The sequence below is a fragment of the Nannospalax galili genome, unplaced genomic scaffold (assembly GCF_000622305.1).
Source record: "Nannospalax galili isolate Female #2095 unplaced genomic scaffold, S.galili_v1.0 scaffold34, whole genome shotgun sequence".
In the NCBI taxonomy this organism is placed as follows: Eukaryota; Metazoa; Chordata; class Mammalia; order Rodentia; family Spalacidae; genus Nannospalax; species Nannospalax galili.
The window spans coordinates 5414320-5439702 of record NW_008338996.1 but is presented as its reverse complement, the minus strand read 5'-3'; the positions used below and the strand labels follow the sequence as shown (position 1 = coordinate 5439702).

The following is a 25383-nucleotide window of genomic DNA, read 5'->3' as shown; positions in this document are numbered from 1 at the left end:
GTGAGAAGGATCAGGAAACAGTATTGGTTCCCCAGGTGTCTGGGGCCCCAAGACTAGGAATGGCACAGGGTCCAAGCTAGAGTATAGAATGCCAGGCGGGGGGGCAGGGGGGTGGGGGGTGGGGTGGAAGGGTGAATGAGGCTTAGGGAGTCCCGGCGCGGAGAGCTGCGCTATAGACTTACCCCAAGAGGTCTGAGGATAGTAGTTACCTCACTGCATTTTTATGTATTAGTATGTTCCCTGTTTGCATAGGATTGATTTGTCTTCATTGCAGCTTTTGTGAGTGTGACCTAAATCTGCAGCTGAGGTCTCATACTTTAAAATTTTTTTCTAGCAGTTTTCTTCCCATTGACTACAAGTAGAAGTATGCATTTTCTGTGCACTCCACCCTACCAATGTGCAGAAGGCTAAGACAAGTTTATCTTGGATACTGAATAAAAGTCTCATGTTTCCACATGAAGGACAGAGCAGTTCAGTATGTAGAATTCCAACCCTACCACTGCCTCCTGTGTAGAGTGATGGAAGGTGAGCTTAAAGATGCTGCAGATCAGCATCGAGCAATCTGCAACCATATGCTGCCCCTCAGCTTTGCCATATGGCCCTGAGTCTAATTTGAAACTCCCTCTCCAGCACATTTAAAGATGAGGGACTTAGGTACGACTGAGCTAAATGCATAGAAGCCAGTCTCTAAGAGTAGGAGAGAGATTTGAAAATGCTCAGTCCTCTAGTATGTATCTCCCACTGGGCTGGAGCAGGGGCAGAAGCCAAGGTTTGTGATTGGTAGAGAAATAAATCTTATGCCGAGGCTCTGGAGCAGCTGCACTGTGAGTGGCAGATGCAGCCTTGGTTTGAGAGCCCCAGAGTGCCCAGAGAAAGAAAACACTGAGTGTACTCAATTAATTGATGGAAAATGGAGATTATTTTCTTTCAGTTGTGTCACACTTGAACTTCATATTATCATTTATTAGAGCATCAAATAAGGAGAATCACGTTTTGCTTAAGATAATTAGGAATTATCTTCTAATACTTAAAAAATATTACAGCTTTCCTTCCTTCTTTCCTCCTCCCTCCCACTCCCTTCTTTCTTTCCTTCCTCTCCTTTCTCTCCTTCTTTCCTTTTCTGTGTTCCTTCCTTTCTTCTCCACTGATCTTTACTACAGCATCAGATGCTATGTAGTTGATACACACAAGCAATGCATGTAACCCGACCAGTTAGAATTCCTGATTTGGAAGGATGCAAGTGGTAACAGAATACCTTTCAGAATATATCCGTATGTATAAGGGCCTGGGTGATATTTCCAAAGTAAAACAAGATGACTTTGCATCACAGAGTGAGCACATGGGACTTGACAGTAGAGGATATTTACGGAGGAAACTGAAAACTTTGCAAGGAAAAACGAAGCACACTTTTTTTTTTTTTTTTGAGATAGGGTCTCCCTGTAGCCCCAGCTGTCCTGGAACTCACTATGTAGACCAGGCTGGCCTTGAACTCAGAGCTCTGCCTGTCTCTGCCTCCCGAGTGCTGGGATTAAAGGTGTTCGCCAACTCGCCTGGAAATCTACTTTTAAGCTGAGCCTAGAATCCTAGAAAAGTTTCTTCCAAACACCTTAGGTCACCAACTCTTCACCTAACAGAGCAAGAGTAAGCCTGCTTATTAAGGTTACTTGCCCCTTTAATGATTAAAATGGATGCAATAAATTAAACTCCCCAAAACAATGCAACAAGAATTCCATTATTCATTGGCACAGATTCTTCTTAAATCACAGATGTCTCCAGCTAATTAAAAGGTTTAAAATATTAGAAAACCAACCTAGAATAAAGTATGATCAGAAAGGTGCTTTGAATAATAATGTTACACAAAGAACAAGACGTTTTTCCTCAAGCATCAATATCAGCCAAAACAATAAATATTAAATTTACCTGTATTACTCATTTCCCCCTCAGCAAGAATAATTCAGGGAGGGAAACTAGACTTACACCAGTACGTGGTTTGTTTGATGTCCCACAGACAAGAAGTGATGAAGCAGTTATCTGAAGTAAGGGCTTTCTGTTTAAGGTATAGTCTATGTTTCAGTTATTGCTCCATGACATATCATTGAGATTGAGCCTTCATTAATGCATGGGGTGAGGGCATTTACTCTGATCAGTTCTCCACGTTTTAGCATCCATTGCCACCTGTAGTCACCCTGTGTCATCCTCTTTTTAGGATTTAAAAATTTCCCCTTTCTACACCTATCAGCTCCAAACCAAGCATAGAATAACAAACACTGCATATTAAAGTCAATGACTAATAGCTTCCCCGGAGTTTAAGGAGGAAATATAATAAAGGACCTAGGCACTGTGTGGGATGAGAAAGAGGATATGAGACAGAGTTTGGAGGTTGCTATTGTTTAAACATGTTTTAAGTGTGCTCCTCAACTTGCTTGCTGAGATTTAATGCAGAATATGATATTGAGAGGGTAGACTTGTGAAGGATTATGGTCTTTACAGGGATTGATGCTTTGAGGGGCAGTTGGCAATAGATGAAGTCGTTTAAGGTAGTTTTATAAGAAAAGGGAGAAAGATTTGTCAGGCAATGCCCAATACCATGTCAATTCCTTTTCATCAAGAAAGCTGTTGCCAGATAGGTTTTCTGGTTTTGGATCTCCAGAAATATATTTTCCAAAAACTTATTTTCTTTCTAATTTTTGTTTATCGGTCACTGAAAATAAACTAATACAGAGGTAAAACAATTTTTGAGGTGGAAGGCTTAGCCCATGTGTCAATGGTTGTTGTGTAGACCTGGGGACCTGGAAGGTCACTGAAGTAATGAATTCCACTACTAAAGTAATGAATTTCAATAGTGTTTCTGTGAGATATACATGACTCTTTGAACCAAATTTTATCTCTTGAACATCAAAGATAACATTTTCTGGATACTTTTCAGAGTTCTATGTCTATTTCTCCAATTTGCATATTTGTCTCTATTTTTCCAGTCTGATCACCTCCAGATTTTCATAATCCCCAAGTGAGAAAGGTAGGAGAAAACTAGAGTCATTCATAGAGTTAAGCAACATATTGATAAGTAAGACAATTTGTTCACATTCTTACCACTTCCTTTGCAAAAGCATATGTCGTAGCTCCCTGAGTTACACAGTCATACGATGTCCAGAGTGACACAACATAATGTGACCTGCAAGCCTAACCTAGGGTTGCAACAGAGATCAGCTCAAAGAATTTTGTCATTAGTTACCTTCTAGAAAGAGTCAACCAGCCTTTGACATTTCTCCCTTCTTGAAAGAAGTTCCTAAAAATGGGAGAAATCTAACTGAGCTGCAATCATTCAAAGCTTATTAGGCACTTATGGTGCACAAATAACAAACAGGCATTAGAGCTAGGAGGGAGGATATACAGTCATAATCTGTCCTGCTTTGTATATTTTTGTCCAGCATATGAAATGAGTTATAATTTTATTCTAAAGGAGTTATTACCATAATCATTGACCACCTGATGTGCATTGAATTCCTCCAAGGTATTGATCACTATGATGGGCGTGGAGCATGCAGAGATAGGTGGGACTCAGCTGCTGTCAGAGGATCTAAAAGTCTAGTGGAAAGAAGACAATTTGTCCCTTTTGAACATGGCCGATAATTGCTGTGTGAATCTTAAGGTGAGGTTGGCAATGCCTAACTGGGGATCTGATAAATGGGCTGTGTTAGTAAAGTACAAATCTTAATGTAAGGACTTCTATATCATAGACATATTGGATTATGGCACATGAACTGATGTGAGACTGGAAATGGGTATATGAGGGTGACAGATAGCCACATGTGTCAAGATGTGGAGTGTTCTACAGGCCTCAGCAGCTTCAGAATGTACGTAGTGAGTAAATGTTTGGAGTGGCCCATAGAAAACCATTTTTTGCTCTGTTTAACCATTTTCCTATTTTATTTATTTGAACAGAACTAATTTTTCCCTCTTAGACAAACTATTCTTCATTGAATATAACATACCACTGACTATAAGGCATATGTTTTTTGTTTTGTAAATTTTTATTGAGTTTTTGTGTATTTCGTATAGAACATCTTATTCGTCTTTATACCTCTTTCCCATTGGCACCTCCCATAGCACTGGGATTTATGCATTCTGATAAGACATATTTTTATTTGTCACTAGGAAAAAAATTGAAAATGTCAATATAATTGTAATACATTGCTAATTATGAAACACATTGTGACCTGAGTGGTGTCAACAGGTGTGAAAAGCAAAACTTAGAAATATTAGATATTTGGGAGGAATCAGCTAAGGTTCTAATACATGTGAAGCAAAGAGAAACTGTCTGCTCTGTGCCAGACTATACCGTGATTATTCACTCTTATTATTTTCTTTTAGTCACTGTGAAATGGAAATTATACACTGTGAGATTGTGTAACGTATTTTGATGATTAACAAAGTTTATGCTACTCTGTAGTATATCAGTGGCACTGTATAGTGAATTCTGCCGTAAATGATTCTCTCTCTCTCTCTCTCCCTCTCTCTATCTCCTCTCTTGCTCACTTGCTTACTCTCTCTCTCGTTTGGAATTGGACAGGAACTTTGAAGCCCATTATAACTGAGGCAGTCTTAAGAAAAGTTCTGGCAATGGAGAGATAAAGCAGGTGGTGTTTGTCAGAGGTGATAAAGCCGAGGTAGGTAAGAAAGTGAGTGTCTTTTCCTCTTCTTCAGATTGTGGAGAAAACTTCAAGATTGTGTATTGAAAGTGGCATCAGTGAAAAAGATTCTGGATCCACAAATCATCCCTTGCCTATTAGCAATCATAAATATTCTCACCGAGCATTTCATGAGCAAGAAATAAATGTTTATTGTGTTAAGTCAGTGAAGTTGGGAGATGATCAGAGCAGTTACCCGAATCTAACACTGGTCACGTGCTGTGCATTTATTTCTTATTGAATATTCACTATCTTCCAACTGCTTCAAAATGCTTCCTGTCTTTGGCTGAGATGGGATTTCTCCATTGACTGAGAGATTATGGGCCTTGAATTGAACCCGCTTCACAGGAAGGAGTGGAAAACCCAGTGGCTTCCCATGCATCCATGTTCCACTATGGTGGAATTATGCGGCTCATGATGGTAACTAACCATGACTGTATTATGCATTGTAAAACTGCTATCTATTGAGGTAAACAGATAAGACTTGATATCTTAAGGGCTTAGGATTTCTCTTTCATATTTGATACAGGCCTGTCTTCTAGAAGAATCTCAAAAACCTGAGATAAGGTCATCAGTATGTGCTGATGACTAATTCCATTGTTTTCTCACAAGGCACTGTCAGGAATGCTCCCACAAGAGACAGGAAAATTTTCAAGGAGGGTGTCTAAAATGCGTGCGTCAAAACCCAATGAATCAGAGACTGGAAGGGCATCTTGTATTCTTTTTCTTAGGCTTCATTCCTTAGAGGCTTCCTTTCCAATCACAATAAGAAAGAACATTTTTATCCTAAGAATGGGAGTCTAGTTATATCTGTCCTTAGTTGTCACACATATTTGTTCTTCTTAGGTGGAGTGTTGGTGTGGGGTAGGGCATCAAGGAAGACTGGATGTCTACGCAGTAGATAGCTTCAGAAAAATACTAACACTTCTAAGAGGTATTCTAGTTTGTATTTTATAAAGATGGCTTGATTGCAGGATGAATAATGGTTAAGAGAATTGTGACTTAGGAAGACATAGTATGGATTCTGTAGGACTCATTTATAATGAATGGCCTAGCCTAAGCCAGGGGACGTAGTCAATGATGATGCCAATAGAAACGAGGATGAACATTCTAGAATTAATTATGTATCTGTGATTTACTCGAGATCAGCATATCTCTTTTTGTTTTTTTGAGAAAGGTCTCCCTGTGGTCTCAGGTGGCCTGGAACTCATTGTGTAGATCAGGCTGGCATAATGATAAAAACCAGCTGACATGCCCAAGTGGATGCCAAGAGAATGTCAATGGGGTCTCAAGATGAAGAGCTGCAGGTGATCAGTGGATGCTGAGGGAGGGAGAATCCGTTTTCTTCAGGGACGAGCTTCCTGAGAGGTTATCTAATCCCAAGTGAGCAGCCTTAAACACAAGTATACATGAACAACACTGAATGATCTCAGTGTGAAATTCTCCAAAAATAAACAATTAAAAAAAATAAAGAATAAACTAGAAAAAAAGAAATAAAAATAACCTAAATGTGTCTGTTTATGTTAAAAATTATTTTCCAATTTACAGGTCATAAGTAAGTCTCAGAAAATGAGGTCATTAGCCATTCAACTTGGACTGGAATGACAGTGTATGTGATTATGAACTCCAAATTTTTCTCAGTAGCCTCTGCTTTCCTAACTGTGTTACACTGGAACTTTTTTTTTTTTTTTTTTTTTTTGGTCTTTTTGAGACAGGGTCTCCCTGTCACCCTAGCTGGCCTGGATTCACTATGGAGTCCAGACCGGCTGCGAACTCCCAGAGATCTGCCTGCCTCTGCCTCCCGAGTGCTGGGATTAAAGGCATGTGCCACCAAGCCCCGCTACACTGGAGCGTTTAAATCAGTTTCATGCGTGTGAATTTCTTAGCTAGCACTACTACAGGGAGAATTACTATACTTCCAAATTCATATTCTGAATTCTTCACCCCTGTGCCTTCTCCTGTGACTGTAATTAGAGACAGGGTCTTTAAAGAGATAATTAAAGAAAACAATGTCTACTTAGCAGAATAATGCTAGGCTCTACATTATGGCCTGAAACCTGTTTAGCCAGTTTTCTAAACCCTATATCAGAGTCAGATATGGGTTCCATCTTGTGAAGCAGACCTTAAATCTTAGCAGAATGTGATTAGTTATTTCCATAATATTAGTGCCACTATTGCACCAGTGGGCATATCTTGCCAAACCAGTTGTTGTTGTAGTTCTGAGGGGTCACAACAGGGCAAGGGTAACTACTTCTCTTTTCCAGTAGCATACATAGTACCTTACAGTACTATGAAAACTAACCAATAGCATTGAAGCTTTCAAATCAGAACTAGCTTGATTTCTCCTTGATTGTTCTCCAACCCATGTATGTAGAACCTTCAGCAACAGAGTCTTACTTTGAAGTTCTGGTGGCTAACCAGGTACAGGGGCAATGACCAGGATTGTTTGAGGGTCTACAAAACCACTGATCAACAGCTTCTAGAGAGGGAGTCCATTTGTGACTTTGGGATTTTTTTCTTTGCTAGCCCATGGTGTCTAGTAGTGGCACTGTCTCCTTGTTATAAGATGACTCATACATATAGATATGCTTTATAGCGGCAGGTTTCCATATGACTTTTTCTAAAGGTGTCAGTGTTGGTTATCCTTCCCCATACTCCTTGCTCTGTCTTCCAATGATCTACTCCATTTAACCCTTCCTACTCTATTCTTCATCTTTCTCCCTTTATATCACTGCATTCTATCTCCTCTCCCAAGAAACCTTTCTCGATTGCTGTTTACCAGCTTCCTGGCCAATATGGATTTTCCAATTGAATACCTACATCTAAGAATTCGAAACTAGCATCTACTTAAGAGAAAGAAATGTAATATTTGTCTTTCTGGGTCTGGATTATGTCACTCAGAATGATTGTTTACAGTTCTATCCATTCTATAACATTCCATTGTGTAAATGTACCATAATTTCATTATCCATTCATCAACTAATGCACATGTTGGCTGATTCCATTTCCTGGCTATTGTGACTAGAGCAGAAATGAGCACGGATGAACAGGTATCTCTGTATTAGGGGCACATGCTGTGTGTCCCATGGCTGGGTCATGTGGCGGATCTATTTCTAGTTTTTTTGAGGAACCTCCACACTGATTTCCATGGTGGGTTGATCAGTTTTTATGCCCACCATCCCACCAGCAGTGAATAATTGTTCCCCTTTTTCCACATCCTCTCAAGAATTTGTCATTGTTTCTTGGATCTTACCTATTCTTACTGGGATAAGATAAAATCTGAAAGTGGTTTTAATTTGAATTTACCTGATGATTAAAGATGTTGAATTAAAAAATATTATTTATCCATTTATATTTCATATTTTGAGAACTCCCCAATAACTTCCTTGCCTCAATTTTCAGTTGAAATTTTTTATTTGTTTTTTTGTATATTCTAAGTACTAATCCTCTCTCCAAATTATAGCTGGCAAAGACATTTTTCCAATTCTCTAGGTTGCTTCTTCACTCGAATTTTGGGCATAGTATTAAACCAACTTTTAATGACTTATTTTTATACTCATAGATTAATGCATCTTTCAGTTCTCACCAGAGAAGCTTCCTCATGTAGCAGATGATGATTACCACAGAGACCCTCATATGGCTAACACATAGAGCATAAGAGACTGAAGAGTGATTATCTCTGAATAGGACCCCTATATCAAACTTCTGTCTCCCAAGGCTCAGGGATCCTCGCAGAGGAGGGGGAGGAAAGATCATAAGAGCCAGAAGTGGTGGATGACCACAAGGAGACACAGCTAACTCTACAGATGGCCAGTTACTCATATAAACTCACAGCAATGGTAACAGCATGTAGAAGTCCCACGTGAGCTCAAGCTAGACAAAATCCCAGCATATAAGTGGGGAAGTGAGTAAGAAATCCTAACCCTACCTGAGGAAGTATTGGCAACTGATAGTTGCTGTGAAGGGGAGATTCAGTCTTCTTTAAGGGTGTGACTCTGGGTAAGTTGACCAGGCTCCAGTGGATGGACACTCAGTGAAAGGCATTTAGGGATACAAGTTTATTCTGGCAACTATTTAATCACTCTCTCTCTCTCTCTCTCTCTCTCTCTCTCTCTATATATATATATATATGTATATATACATATATATGTATGTATATGTGTATATATATTACATGAAATTGGTGAGGCTAGTAAGGGGGTGCAGATAGGGGAAATAATCAAATATGATCAAAATATCTTGTATAACATTTGTAAAAACTTCAGGAAAACAATTAAAAAAGAAAGAAAATAATGTCTTATGGGTTAGATTTAATGCAAATATGACTAGTATTCTTTTAAGAAGAAATCAGGAGCTAGGTTTCAGGGCTCAGTTGGTAACGTCCTTGCCACACAAGCATGAAGATCTGAGTTCAGACTTTCAGCATCCACATGAAAAGCTTGGTATAGTGGTATGTGCCTGTAACCCCAGCACTAAGGAGAACAAAGATAAGTTAATTCCAAGGGGTAGCTTCCAGTCTGTCTAGCCAATCAGTGAGCACTAATTTCAGTTAAAGTTCCTAATTAAAATGTGGAGTTTGGGGGCCTTTTATTTCAGCTTGCTAACTCATTCCCCTTCTTGGGAGACTATTCCATTTCTTAATAAATTGTCTCTTTCTATCACAAAAAAATAAGATTCAGATTCAGAACAACCAAGGAAGACCCTGCTGTGACCTCTGGCCTACACACACACACACACACACACACACACACACACACATACACACACAAACACACACACATGCATGCACGCGCACGCAAGAGTTTGGGAGAGAAGCATGCTGGAGACCTTGGACTTTCAGCCTTTAGCATTGTAAGAAAATCCATTTCTGTATTTTAACCTCCCAGTCTGTGGAATTTTGTAGTGGCAGCCCTAGCAGGCTAGCAGGAACAGTAAGTTTTCACTACTTAATCAAAACTGGAACACGGATGTTATTCCACACAGTTATGCTGCCTGTATGCATGGCTGATTATTTTCCTTCATTCCCCAAGCCCAAAGGTCAGATGACTTGTTGTGATGACGCCAGCTTCCTCTTGGGACTGCTCCAGCTGCAGTCTGCAAATGTTTTCCCCTTCTTGTCCTCCTCCTTGGTCTTCTAACTTCCCCTCCTCTGACAGGGGAGATAAATTCTAGAGAAAACAAAACTGAGAATGCTAAGTTGGCACTCTCACTTCCTCTCACCCTTTAGCCCAGAACATCTTTGAATACAGTAACTTCAGAGAGGCACCCACCGGGAGAGAAGAGACCAGTATCAGGGGACTTTTCCCTGCCCAGGAGTAACAGTTCGTCATGGTTTCTCATGGCCTCCGCTGGATACAGAAAATGCCAGGATGATACCACGCCTGGCTGGGACCCTGATCCTAGCCACGGTGTTCCTCTCCTGTCAGAAAACAGAAAGCTTCCATCCCTGCATAGAGGTATGTCTTGGTCTCCTTCCCTCCCGAACTTCCTCTTGTTTTTCAAAACTGCTCCCTGCTCAGAACTTCCTGCACTGTGCTCTGGCAACTTTATTTTGCACAGCAGTTAAATTAACCAAATATTTGTGAAACCATAGGGACCAAACAACTCACTGTCCACAGGGCGGGAACAAGCAGTCAATGTGTCTTGCCCCATTTAGGACTTGTGAGATGCATTAAGGAGCTTAGGTTGTAAGGCTGATTTAAACTTGTCTCTGTGATCTTAAAGAGGTTAAGAAACCGCTGTGACACCAGTTTCTGTATCTATAAAAGAATTACAATCCTTCACCGGCCCCTGCTTTTAGCATCATACTTTTTTGTTGGTAGTCTGAATAGTTTGCTTCAATCACTCATCCCTTCCCTTTCCAACTCAGGTAAAGGTAGCTTTCATTTTTGTTTTTTAAGAAAGAACTTTCTAGAGCCATTGAGGTGGCTTAGCAGGAAAGGGTGCTTTCCCGAAGCCTGATGACCTGAGTTCAATACCTAAGACTTTTGTGGTGGAAGGAGAGATCTGAGTCCTTCAAGTCATCTTCTGACCTGCCATGTCAGGTACACAAAGCATTCACATACACACACACACACACACACACACACACACACACACACACACACACGCACACCTGCACATAAATGAATGCAATGAAATTTGTGAAGAAAGAACTTTCTAACTAGATTTCAGATTTCTGTAGCTAATCATACATTTCATTTTAGAGGATGAAAGGAATGAGAGTTGGGGAAGAGTAGGGGAGAGAAAAAAAAAAAAGGAAGATAAGGGGACGGTGCACGATATCAGCCAAGGGGGTGACTTCCCTCTAGGTGAAACACCAAGTGGTTGGTGAGTAATTTGATTCATGACTAATCTCTTTTCTCACTGCACAGACCACGGAATTACTGCGAAAGCTGACAATAGAACTGAACAAACAAGGAAAGAATTCTACTTAAGACAGGTAGAACCAGTCAGAGCCCCGGAGTTGACATGGGAAAAAATAATGTGCTCTAACTTACAGCAAAGATTAACTCCTTGTTATCTCAGTGGCCTTCCTTCCTTGATTCCTAGCGATGTTAATGAGTTAGAATTTCCAATCAGGTTTGCACTAAGATAAGTTCCACTCTATACCTTATTTTGACAGTTCCCTGGAGTCTGCATGTTCCTCCTTCCCTAGGCCTGGGTCTCAGTTCCCTTGGCCTTGACTCCCTGGGTGATGACTAGTCTCCTGATTTACATTCATTTACTTAATACCTCACACATTTGTTTACTTGTTATTACTGCTCCAGGGGCTTGAATCTGTCCAATTACACCCTTTCAAACATTTAGTAACTTGTTAGTGTAGTTTCGTAAAATGAGGCCTTTTCACTGTTTACCCCACTCTTTCCCTTCCCTGGGTCAGGGCTGTGGAAACCATTTATGTAGTTTAAATCTCTCCTAGTGTCTGCACTGAGAATTTAAAATAAATGTGTGAATTTAATTTTTGTTTTTGTTTTATCAAGTACATCAAAATATTTCAAACTATGAAGAATACATTTTACATTTATTCTTTGGTACTAAGTATTAGACATTTACTAAGTGTTTTATGTTTACCACACATCTCAGTATATACTAACCCCGTATCTTATGTTCTACAGCTCTGTATGGCTTACAGCAGCTTCCATACTGGAACAGGAAGCTCTATTATTTTCAAGATTTAGTCAAGTACATCACTCAGATCGCTGCTTAAATGTCTCCTCCTCAGGGTGATCTATCTTCATTGTGTTATGGAGATTTCTGGAGCCCCCTGCCTTTGGACTCAACTCTTTTATACTGCGCTGTGTTTTCCTAGATCTTATCATTTTGTCCTTTTGTCTATTTGTTTATTATTGCTCCTTCCCTTGTAGTGGACTCCACAAGAAGGCAGAATTACTGTTGGTTTCATTCCCTCGATGCCAGTACCTGAGACATAGTAGCTCCGCAGTTTATGTGTCCTGAGTGAATGAGAGGATCGCAGGACAATGTCCGAGGCCCCGGTGGCTTTCTTGTGGCTTAACTTTTACACTGTCTGCTGCTATGAGCTTATCTGAATTTTTTTTTCACTCCTTATTAGTTCATGTTGTTTTTCCTTATGAAATGTTTCTTCTGTTTTTCATATGTCCCAATCCTGATCAGCTTTCCAGATTTATTTTTGAAATTCATGGAAATGATCTCTACTTCCCTTGTGTCAGTCAATTTTGTGGTTCTTGAATTCAATATTCAGTGTGCTCCTGTCTTAGCTGACCCTCTCACTTGTGAGTTCAGTGATGTCTACAGCCATATCATGTGCTTCTTTTGTGCCCACAGCTCTTAGCAGAAGAAGCCTACATTTGTGCTTAAGAACACATTTGTTCTATCAGCTATCTCATGTTTATCATCCATCCATCCATCCATCCAATAAATGTCTATTGAGCATTGACAATTTACCATGCAGTATTCTGACCATTGGAAACCAAGTACCCAATCAACTCATCAGAGTGTCAAAGTGCACAGTGTAGTTCAGGAAATGAACAACATTTAGGAAATAATCATGTAGGTAATAAAAATGCGGCTTGGTGATTAAAATCTGTGAAAGAAGAGAAAAGAAAATAAGAGAGGAGTTCTGGTCCAGTGTGCTGGATAGTTTCAGTGTCAACTTGACACACCTGGGTGGAGGGAACCTTAATTGAAGAATTTCCTCCTTTGGATTGGCCTATGACCATGTCTGAAGGGCATTTTCTTAGTTATTGAGTGATGCGGTAGATTCCAGGCCACTGTGAGCTGTATCCCCACGGGGGAGCTGGCCGGCCCTGTGTTGTGTGAGAAAGCAGGCTGAGCACAGGCCAGGGGAGCAGAGTTCCTCTATGTTCTGTACTTCAGTACCTGCCTTGTGCTCCTGCCCAGGCTTTTCTCAATGGTGAATTGTAAGCTAAAGTGAAATAGATCCTTTCTTCCCCAAGTTGGTTATGGTCCATGTTTTATCTCATCAACAGAAACTGAACTAGGGCACACTATTAGACACATTGTCTTCAAGACTAGGATGAGTAACATTTAAAAAGACATGTTTGACATGGGGACCTGCATGTATGAATCCTCTGACTTTATGCATATTGTCTCATTTCTCTATTTTCTTCATCTTTAAAAGCGTTCTTTGAAGATTAACTTAAAACATATACAATAAATATGCTGATCCTTGGCAAGGGATTAATAATAGCAAATGATAACATTAATATTTATTTATCACTTTCATTATAGCAAGCTTTGAGATCAGCTTTGATCTGATTTAATCCTGGAAGAATTCTACTGGTTTTAAAGAACGTAACAAAACTAGGTGGTTTAAACAAAGCATTTTGTTGTGATAAATCACAAGATTTTGAAATTAGGTGGAAAGTTATAGAATAGGGTTTACAACAAGTGTGAGATAGTAGATAGAAATCAAGACAGTGATCACAGCAGCACAAAGCAGTTGACACTGGTGACTAGTTGCTCCCACTAGAATCCAAGCACTCCAAAGTTGCCCTAATCTCTGCATCATGTTGCTAAAAGAATGTGAGCTGAAGAAGAGAAGGAGATCGTGAGAGTAGGGCTGTAGTTAGGAGATGTCTGGACATCTTAGTACTCATCTTATGACTGTAAAAAATTTGGATGGTAATTAGAATGGTATTAGATTATTTCATTGTCCACGTTTTATATGTGACAAGTGAAGTTCACAGGAGGTCACAGAGCAAAGCTGGTATGAAACCAAATTTCCAGATTTCAGAGCTTTGAGGACCTGATTCTATTGTTTTTCACTTAATGATAACGTCATCATAGTAAGAGGTTAGAACACTGAGAACATAAGAGGTGCTTTTTCTTCTCTATCAGACATTAAAACATTTTACAATCATGAAGTGATAGATTACTGGGTGCAGTGGCACCTACCTGTGATACCAGCACCTGGGTGGCAGAGTGAAGCAGTTCAAGGTCATCTTTGGATACTTAGCAAGTTTGAAGCCAGTTTGGGGTAAATGAGACCCCGTCTTCAAAAAAAGACAAAAGAATAGACTGAATAGATGGGAGAAAGATGACCAGTGTGATTGTAATGGTGTGTCCCACCTTCTCACTCTCTGACTTTGGATATGGGAGTTGGGAACACATGCAGTAGGACATTGCATTTGTTGTGTGATCTTTACAGGTTCATCCTAACATTACATACCAATGCATGGAGCAGAAGCTCTACAGAATCCCAGACAACATTCCTTCTTCAACCAAGAACTTGGATCTGAGCTTCAACCCTCTGAAGAGCTTAGGGAGCCATAGCTTCTCTAATTTCCCAGAACTACAGGTGCTGGATTTATCCAGGTAATGAATGAGCTTTTACATACTACACAAGGTGAGATAATTATTGTTCTGTCATTGAATTCCTGGCCCCCAAACCCTAGTTGATGCTATCTCAACTTACTTTGAGTATCCATTCATTCAGCAGGTGTCTGACTTGCTATATATCCTTGGACAAGCCACTTCCATTTGCTGGTTTTCAATTTGATAGGCAGCTGGATAAGGCAGTCTGTAAGGACAGTTTTGGCTTTTACATTAACAAACAATTTCATTAGCACATATTTATTGATCTTTTGCTGCATGTTGCACACTGTGCTCCAAAACAAGAATTTATAGACCTATAACACACATCCCTTTTGTTTAGCAGGATGCAGATCCTTTTTAAAGAGTTATTATGATTTTGTTCTTTATTACAATTATCTTTATTATGTTATGCGGGTATTGCCTACATATGTGTAAGTGTACCCATGCCATGAAATAGCCAAGGATGTCAGAAGAGCATGTCAGATCCCCTGGGACTGGAGTTATGAATGGTTATTGGCTGCCGTGCGGGTACTGGGAATGAACCCAGGTCCTCTGCCAATGCTCTTAACCCTAAGTCATCTCTCCATCCTCTAAAGAGTTATTGTGTTAAACTCTTAACCCTGTTACTGTATACATAGTAAACAAGAAACGAATGTTGAGCAATTCTGTGTTTTGGAGCTCCAATGCCTTATAAAAGGCTGTGTAAATGTGATATTTAGGTCTGAGTCCTAAAACACATTAATTGTAAGCATCTTGGACATCCATGAATCTCTACACTCACTGATATTTACTGCAAAGAGAAGCTTTTCCAAATAAGCTTGATAGAACAGCTGTAGTGGTATACACCTTTAATCCTAGCACTTGGAAGACAGAGCCATTTGGTCCTCTAGAAGATGGAGGCCATCCTGGTCTACATAGTGAGTTCCAGGCCAGCTGGGGTTATAGGGAAACCCTCTCTCAACACCACCCCTAAGAATACCATTTACAGATAAAAGTGTCATTTTTCTAGTGGATTTGAATATAAATATTTAGACTGCAGTTTAGTGGTATGTCGATTTAGCTAAACCATAGTAGTGTGGACTCCACCCCTGAAAGGGTCTATGATCTTCATAGTCGTGGGTTTTTGACTGGGTTAACAATAATGTATTCCTTCCAGCTGGACCTCAAATCCATCCTGAGAGTGATGGGTTCCTCATGTAATAGTTATGCCAATGTTGCAGCGCATGGGTTCCTCTTGCTTGACAGGTTAGTGTGTAGTTCATAGGAGTCACAGATTGGTAAGAACATTGATGTTTCTTCTATCCCAGAAGCCTGGCTAGCACCTTTTGTCACTATGAAGTCTGGGCAGCAGGGAGGATATTTCCAACTCAGTTCCAGCTTGATCACGGGCCTCCTTAAAATTTAAAGTAGATAATAGATCATTTTTTCTATGTAATGGTTGTGAAAAATACAGAAATATTTCATGAATTTTTTTATAGAAATAAAGACAAAGATTATGGTATAAAAATCCTCTGGAGAGTGGACATTTCTATGGAAAAGTTAGCAACTACCCAATATTTATACTCTTACTTGTATATTGATAGAGCTTTGCAGAGGGGAGAGCATCTTTTTTAAGGCATTGGCATAGAGCATTGAGCTCATGAGGAACAGAAGACCTAAGCCCAGTCTTCCTCCAACATTACACATGACCTAATACATATCACTTCCTGCATCTCAGTTTTCACATCTATTAAATGGAAATGATGGAATGCGGGGAGCAGCCTTACTCTTTATGGTTAAATGTCATAATGAATGCTTAAATACTGCATATATTAAAATCATATTATGAGTTTTATAAGCATAAAATGCTATTAGAATCATTTCATTAGATTTTATGTTTTAGTTTTCCCATGGAGCATTAAACGGAACTGAGGTAGACAGAGAAGTAGAAATGAAATTCACAGACAATAATGGGTCTTCTTTTTAAATAAACAAGATATAGTTTCTCAGCGAAAAATGTACTATTCATCACTGAGCTGTAATATACCCCGAAGAACTTTTGTTAAATGGTTTGGATGTGTGTAGAAGGAAGTGAGGTTCATCTTTCTTAGCCTGTAGTAGGTTCTGGATTACAGCAGAGATACAATAACATGAAGTGTGCCTTGTGCCTTCTCACACAGTGTCTAATCTATAGTAATGAACTGGTCTTCAGAGAATGATGTATGATTTTCCCGTGGCCTTTATTTCCCCTATAGAAGCATATATACGTATATGCATAATTATTATTACATAGGATTTTTTTCTTTTTATGAATGAAAAAACTGAGTGTGCAGGCGTTGAAGTGATGTATCTACATACACTAACATTGCTCACTTCAACAAATTAGAGTCAAGTCCACATCTCTAGCTTCCAAATTCAATGTTTCTTCATTCTATTGCTCAACTCTTCTAAAGTGATGAGTTGGGTGTAATGAAACAGAGCAAGACCCTTTCAGTGTTTTCTGATGTGTATGGAAATACATGCATAAAATTATGGGCTATGAATTTATACACTTGAAAGAAGACACTAGAGAAATAATCTTCAGCTGCTTCATTTAGAAGTGGAATCACAGAAATGCAAAGAGAAAAACTGGTTCTAAAGATCATGTAAGGAGAGAAGGGAGTATATTCACCAAACCCCAGCTGTGCTGCCCTCTCCCAAAGAAAATAGAACAGGTGAGGGTCACTGTAAAAGTAACTCAGGTTAGAATAGGAAATTTGTTTGCAGACTGTAACTGGCACATGCTTGCAAAGCTACCAGGAGTTAGTCATGCACCCCTGTTTGTTAACTGCAGATGAGCTCTGTTGCTAGCACATCTCTATGAATACTATGGTATTAGGCTTGAAAGTATGTGCTTTATCTATATCCTCCTCTCTCTTGTCTTAGTTCCTTCCAGTTCCCATGTTGTGTTACAACCACAGAAAGTGTCTGTCATGGCTCTTCCATGTCACATGGTTGCCATCTACCTTGGGCTTCCGATCTGCTGTTCACAGTTTTTCATGTTCCCTCCTTATTGTTCAAATTTCCACTTAAATAGTCTCAGAGAAGGCTGCTTTGAACCCCTAGAGAAGGTCAGCTCCCTTGATGCAAACTATGAGTCAATTTTACTATTCTTCCAAAGGGTTCACTTCTGTCACCCATTATTGGCATTCACCTCTGGTAATGACAGATTTCAAATATCTAGCTGTCGTATATGCAGAAAATTTTGTAAACCTTAACAGCATCCATGCCACTTATTACTCATGTCTTTGGAATTGACCTTCGCCAGCTATCTCTCATGGCTAACGACTAACAACCACCTTATGTAGTCTTTACTGCTTAGATGGATAATCATAGCTATGTGTGACAAGAAATAGCTTAGCTTGATTTAAGGCTATTACATACTCTGGCAACCACACAATCTTTTTGTGCCCCATTTATTGATCTTTAATCGATTTCCTTCTGATGAATCTGCTGCTCTGCTTAGCATGTGTACCTAGTGTGATAGAGTTTATCATTGTAGCCAATATGCAAATACTGACTGCAGAACTTCTTAATTGTTCATATCATTGCCCTCATGTCTTTGTTGGTTCCCCGTCATGTGGCATATCAGATCGTATGTATAACTGGATGGCAGGGATTGTCATGATATTGTGAATTTTTGTTATGCAGACATATATAATGGTATCTCTTTTCCCTGTAGGTGTGAAATTGAGACAATTGAAGATGATGCGTATCAGGGCTTATACCAGCTCTGGATCTTGAAACTGACAGGAAACCCTCTTCAGAGGTTAGCTCCAGGAAGCTTTTCTGGACTGTCAAGTTTACAGAATCTGGTGGCTGTGCAGATAAACCTAGCCTCTCTAGAGAGCTTACCAATTGGACATCTCATAACTTTAAAGAAGCTCAATGTGGCTCACAATCTTATTCATTCCTTCAAGTTACCTGAATATTTTTCCAATCTGACCAACCTAGAACATGTGGACCTTTCCAAAAACAATATTAAAACTATTTTCCTTAAAGACTTACAGGTTCTACATGAAAACCCCCAACTCAATCTCTCTTTAGACCTGTCTCTGAACCCAATTGACTACATTCAACTTGGTGCCTTTAAAAACATTACTCTCCATGAACTGACTCTGAGAAGTAATTTTAATAATACAAATGTAATGGAAACTTGTATTGAAAATCTGGAGGGTTTAAAAGTTCATCGGTTGATCCTGGGAGAATTTAAAAATGAAAGGAATGTGGAAAGGTTTGACAGATCCACCATGAAAGGATTTTGCAATGTGACCATTGATGAATTCCGACTGACATTTATGGATGAGTTCTCAGGGGATGCTACTGACTTCACATGTTTAGAAAAAGTTTCTGCACTATCTCTGGTGAGTCTGTATATTAAAAATCTAAAACACATTCCTAAAACCTTCAAATGGCAATCCTTATCAGTAATTAAATGTAGAGTTGACTCTTTTCCCTCTCTGGTGCTTCCTTTTCTTAAAAGTTTGATTTTCACTATCAACAAAGATGCTAACAGTTTTTTCGAAATGGAACTCCCAAGCCTTGAGTTTCTAGATCTCAGTAGAAATGGCTTGAGTTTCATGGGTTGCTGTTCCCATTCTGATCTGGGTACAACCAGACTGAAGCATTTGGATCTCAGCTACAATGGTGTCATCTTCATGAGTTCAAACTTTATAGGTTTAGAACAGCTAGAATATCTGGATTTCCAGCACTCCACTTTAAAAAAGGCCACCGAATTCTCAGTGTTCTTATCCCTTGGCAAACTCCTTTACCTTGACATCTCACACACCGGCACAAGGATTGATTTCGATGGTATCTTTCATGGCTTGGTCAGTCTTAACATCTTAAAAATGGCTGGCAACTCTTTCAAGGACAACACCCTATCAAATGTTTTCACAAACCTGACTAATTTGACATACCTGGACCTTTCTGAATGTCAGCTGGAACAGGTGTCTCAGGGAGTATTTGACACACTTCCTAGACTTCAGTTACTAAATATGAGTCACAACAAACTATTGTTATTGGATGCACTTTGTTATAAACATCTCTACTCACTACAGGTTCTGGACTGCAGTTTCAATCACATAGAGACTTCCAAAGGAGAAATACTTCCACATTTTCCTAAGAGTCTAGATTTCTTAAATCTTACTAATAATTCCTTTTCTTGTATGTGTGAACATCAGACCTTCATGCAGTGGGTCAAGGATGAGAAGCAGCGCTTGGTGGATGTTGAACAAATGAAATGTGCAACACCTTTAGGACTGACCGGCATGCCTGTGCTGAGTTTTAGGAATTCCACTTGTCAGATGAGCAAGACTATCATCAGTGTGTCTGTGATTAGTGTGCTCGTGGTATTCACTGTAGCATTTCTGGTCTATAAATTCTATTTTCACCTGATGCTTATTGCTGGCTGTAAAAAGTATGGCAGAGGTGAGAGTACCTATGATGCCTTTGTCATCTACTCGAGCCAGGATGAGGACTGGGTGAGAAATGAGTTGGTAAAGAATTTAGAAGAAGGGGTTCCCCCCTTTCAGCTCTGCCTCCACTACAGAGACTTCGTTCCCGGTGTGGCGATCGCTGCTAACATCATCCAGGAAGGATTCCACAAAAGCCGGAAAGTTATCGTGGTGGTGTCTCAGCACTTTATTCAGAGCCGCTGGTGTATCTTTGAATATGAGATTGCTCAAACCTGGCAGTTTCTGAGCAGCCACTCAGGCATCATCTTCATCGTCCTGGAGAAGGTGAAGAAATCCCTGCTGCGGCAACAGGTGGAGCTGTACCGCCTCCTCAGCAGGAACACCTACCTGGAGTGGGAGGACAACATGCTGGGGAGGCACATCTTCTGGAGAAGACTCAGGAAAGCCCTGCTGGATGGAAAAGCGTGGAGTCCCGAGGCAGATGGTGACCAACACGAAGCAACAACTTCTATCTAGGGCACTTTTAGCCTTGCTGGGTCCAACACTCATTCTATTAACAAGTTTTAAATGTTGTAGCTTACCAGGGATTCTGCTGTGGACAGTGAGTGGTTCAGTGGCACCCAAGACTGCACAAGACAGGGATCCTCATGGAGCTCACCCTGCAGAGGGAACAAATATTGAGCAAAGCTGTACCTTTCAGGTGTATATTTTAACTAACCCACACAAAGACTCATAATAAAGGAAGTCAATTCAACTCCTATCATATCAAAGAGAATGAGAGGAGGCTGAGCCCCAGTGAGAGCAGACAGGGGCTTTGTTCTTACCCTTAGCCTTCTGAATGGAAGTTACAACATATATTATGTTTTAGCTACCTTATAAAATAATTTTGTAGTTTCAGCTGATCTGAGTGTTTGTTTACTTTCCATTTGTGTAGTGAATACAATTTAAATTCTACTGGATCTCTCAGAGTATTCCCGATTCAATATTTCCCTTTCATTTTATATCATTTTTCTTTTGTAACTAATTCTTCAGAAAACTTGATTAATATATGTTCATAAATATCCTAGTCATTGCCTCATATGCTCTATTTATTTAAAGTTTCCTAATATATTTTTATTTTTATAAATTCAGTTATCATTTTTCATGTCTTGTCTATAAACTCATCATAAATAAGGCTGTTAGAGATATGCTAGGAATGCCCATATTTAACTGTTTTTCAAGCAAATTTGTAAAATATACTGTCACTTTGTCACTGGGTGTCATTCTTAAATTATTACCTTCTAAATTATGACTGTCACAGAGGCAGCGTTGAAATAATTTGGTTGATAGGGATAATTTAAATCAAGGGAGAAAAGTAGGGGAGATTGTACCCCAGGCCGAAACAGAAGTGGGATAAGTTTAGTTGGTCATTTCTTCTTATGATTTCAGAATCATAGAAGCTGGTATAGCTGACTGACAGCACAAGATTAGTTTCTGTAGAAGTTCCTTCTTGAGATGAACGCTGTATGATAAGATGGCAGACCTTTCAGGGAGCCATAGAGAGCTGAGAGCCTTCCCATTGTCAGGCCTGCTTGAAATGACTTAGTGCTGGGGAGTACTTCCTGCTGTCATATCGGAGTCTCACCTCCTGACAACATTTAGGGAGGTGGAGATGTTACTACTGAAGAATCACAGTGTCTAGGTTAGTGTGAATCATGGAAGTAGAGGGGGCTTAGAGAAAAGCACATTCATCCACTTCCTAGAAAGGACACTTCAAAGAAAGAACAGTGAAGACATTAGGGAAAAGCATCATCAAAACCACAATGAGTTATCATCGTATAACAAACAGTCAGAATCCACTATTTAGCATCTTGGTCAGGTTAGGTTGGATTCCCTGGCCAGCTCAGTTACCTTGTAGTGGACCAATTTCTTTTGTGTTCTTTAAGCCCCAGTTTTCTCCTCTATGAAGTTTGATTCACTTGGACTGAATGAGTGTCCCTCGGATGCTTCAAGTATTTGGACACTTGGTCCCCAGTTCATGGTGCAGTTTGGGGAGTGTATTGGTCAGAGTTCTCTAAAGAAACAGAACTGGTAGAATGAATGTGTGTGTGTGTGTGTGTGTGTGTGTGTGTGTGTGGTCAAGGATAAAGAGAAAATGGAGCATTTCTACACTATTTATGGGAATATAAAACAGTAGGGCCGTTATGAAAAAGTGTGGAGATTCCTTGAAAAAACATCCCAAATAGAACTACCATATGATTTGGCATCAGATTTCTAAAAGATATCCATATTTACATGTTTGTTATAGCAATTCTCACAATAGTCAAATTATGGAGACAAACCAAATGTTTCCTGACAGATAAATAGATAAAGATACCATGTTATATACATAGAATGGGATGTTATTCAACTTTGAAAAAGACGGAAATCCTGTTATTTGTGACAACATGGATAAACCTTGGGTCCTTCATACTAAGTAAAATAAGCCAGCCACAGAAGGAACAGGAATTCTGGGAATGAGGTGAATAAAGACAGAAAGAAATGATATACAGAAAAGTAGATGGGACACAAAAAGAAAGCCAGGCTAGGGTGAGGTTTTTGAATTTATTTTACACAATCTGCTTGAGAGAGACTTGAATGGTGGAGTGAAGTTATTAATATTAATCGGAATGACTTACATTTGTGCAACTCCCTACAACTTAGAACATAGTCACACAATTATAATCTCTTGTTAGCCAGATGAGGTAGCAGTTAAAGAATGAATTTCCCCATTTTACTGATATGAATACTAAAGTTCAACAAAGTAAACGTATTGTCAGCCATCTAGACAGTATGCAAGTGGCAAGCCAGGGCCTCCTGCCCACTCGAGGGAACTCCTTTCTACTCTACCCCGTTGCTTCAGGCTTCAAGTTGGCCACACAAGAAGTGAAACCCCTGCAGTTCTCTGTGTGACTGGTGCCAGTCAGGGCTTTTCAACTCAAACCATGACTCATTAAGCAAATACATATGCATGCATGCATTATGCACTGAGTGGTTTATTTATAGGACATCTCTTTCCATAAAGTACTTGAGGGAGCTTCAGTAAAGTATACATCAGTGAAATGGTTAATCAGAAGTGGGAAATAGGGGTAAAAAAGAGAAAGGAAAAATGTTGAAAGTTGTTTTAACACTTTTTTTCCAGTTCTGACTCCAGAGATGTCTGGTTTTTGGATATTGTAGCTGGTGGAGAGTTCCAAAACTCAGATTTAGTGTGACTTGAACTTCACTTTTCTGAGCGCTAGTTACATCATATTTAAAATGAAGATAGCTATTAATTTTTAGGTCACTCAAGGGGCTGGAGAGATGGCTCAGTGGCTAAGAACACTGACTGTTCTTGCAGAAGACCAGGGTTCAAGTCCTAGCACCCTCATGACAGCTAACCACTGTCTGTAACTCCAGTTCCAGGGGATCCGACGGCCTCTTCTGATCTCCCCAGGCACTGCACGACACTGGTGCACTTCCATACATACACGCATACACATAAAATAAAAATAATAAAATAAAACCATGTTTAGTTCAAGGGATACTTTTTATGGGTGGGTATCCTTCAAGGGCTTTTTAATGAGTAGTCAGGGAGGAGTAGTGAGCAATCTTCTCAATGACAATATTTTATTCATAGTTGTTTTCCCAGCATGTAGGACTACAGGAGTTCCTGTCGCTATAAACAAACAGTTTCTTTTTACTTGGCTTCTACTGATGTGTTGTCTGACCCTGGCTTCCTCCAAGACTCTATAGCTTTTTGAAAATTTCCTAGTGGGTTGCTTGAAAGTCATGTGTGGACTTTTATATTCCCTACATGCTCTGCGGGGACCAAGACCCATGTCTGTTTACACTTTGTTTTCTCAACATTGAGCACAATACATGACACAGTAGACAAGCAATGCCTGTTCATATGAAGATCAGATGGATGAGCAATATACCATCTCCTCATGTGATGTTGTCCTTGTACCCCCAGTCAAGACTTTTAAGCCCCACAAATCTTAGCTGCCATGCAGTTTCTATAGTTCTGAATTTCTCTGACTATCATTTGTTTCCATATCTGCATAGGTGTTCATTCTCAATCACTTTCTCCACTTGGTTGCTTGACTCTGTGTAGTATATAACTTTGTAGAAGGGGGAGAGGACTTCTCACAATAGCTATCCTGACTAAGTGCTTTAAAGTCCTGTTCTATTGCTTAATGCATGGCATATGCCTAGTTTTCTCATATTACATCAATCTGATGAACACTCAAAATGTCACATTAGGAAACTAAGGTTTCAAGACTTTTGGTAACATATCCAAAGTACACAGGCATTAAACAGCAGAATTTGGACTTAAACCTAGCCTCTCTGCTATTGAAAACCAAATGACTGTATCAAATAGTTTCCTTATTGCCTTCTTCTGTTTTGTATCACTATTTGCATGCTTCATTGAACTCTATTTTTATTTTGTTGCTGTGAGGCTCAAAACTAGCACCTATATATGGATTTTGAACCATTGAATAGGTGCTGGGCTGAGGCAGGAGCTACGGATAGAAAGCAGTACTTGGAATGACATATTTCTTCTGATAATATTGGAGGAAGCCTCCCCACTTCAGCTCTCCTTTCTGATATAATAAACTTTTTTCCATGAGGCTCCCACTTATGCTAATGTACCCATCCACATGGTGCAGTTGCTAGGCCCAGCTGTTTTTGTCTGTATAGCAATTTCTCAACATTCTTCACTCTGGGATTTTTGTCAGGTGGTTTTTAATTGGGCATTCTTTCAAACTTTCATTAAATAGCAGGGATGTGTCCCTTCAAACCAACTCAATGAGAGCATTAAGCTGATATAGTCTGAGAACACTGGCTTTTGCAATGCACTTTGGTATGGAATTCAAGTTGGACTGTTGTAAGCAGGAGAGTATGTCCTTAGATGGAAGTTCCTATGGGTACCATGATTATGTCTTCTTTTAGATCTGCTAAATTAAAAGTTTCAAATAACTGGGAGATTGAGACTTTCTGCCTACTACCCATAATGGAAGCAGTCTGTTTTACAGATGCACTGGAAATTAAGAGTAGCTGGAAAGTTTGACTTTTATAGTTCTACCACTTACTATTCTAGTTGTTACTAAAGAAAGGGGTTGCAAATTTTAAAATGATATGCTAAAGAGACGAACTTTACTTAACTGCTCTTCTAGCAAATGTGTAGAACAGATTTGGGTTTAATTTAGGTGGTACAACATCTTCCCAAGGTAATTTAGAATAGGTTTCACAATCTGTCTAATGTGTTAGTTACATGAACAGTGAGTCATAATTAAAGACAAAAGACAGTGGTGTGAAAATATATCATAACTTCTAATTTATTTGCTTAAAGAGGCACTCGTAAGAAGGCATGAAGTTGATTTGGTGACAGGAAATCTTAGAAATCCCCTAAGGCAGGAAGTCTCACATGCATGGTCGAA

The 25383-nt window shown here is 39.5% G+C and overlaps 1 protein-coding gene across 1 annotated transcript; it reads left to right on the top strand.

Moving 5' to 3' along the window:
* The first annotated feature begins 9776 nt into the window (after window positions 1–9776).
* On the top strand, window positions 9777–21194 carry Tlr4 (toll like receptor 4). The gene is made up of 3 exons (XM_008833480.3): window positions 9777–10144; window positions 14341–14507; window positions 18208–21194. The coding sequence occupies exons 1-3, from the start codon at window positions 10058–10060 to the stop codon at window positions 20456–20458; spliced, it is 2505 nt and encodes an 834-aa protein (XP_008831702.1). The 5' UTR covers window positions 9777–10057; the 3' UTR covers window positions 20459–21194.
* Window positions 21195–25383: the final 4189 nt, after the last annotated feature.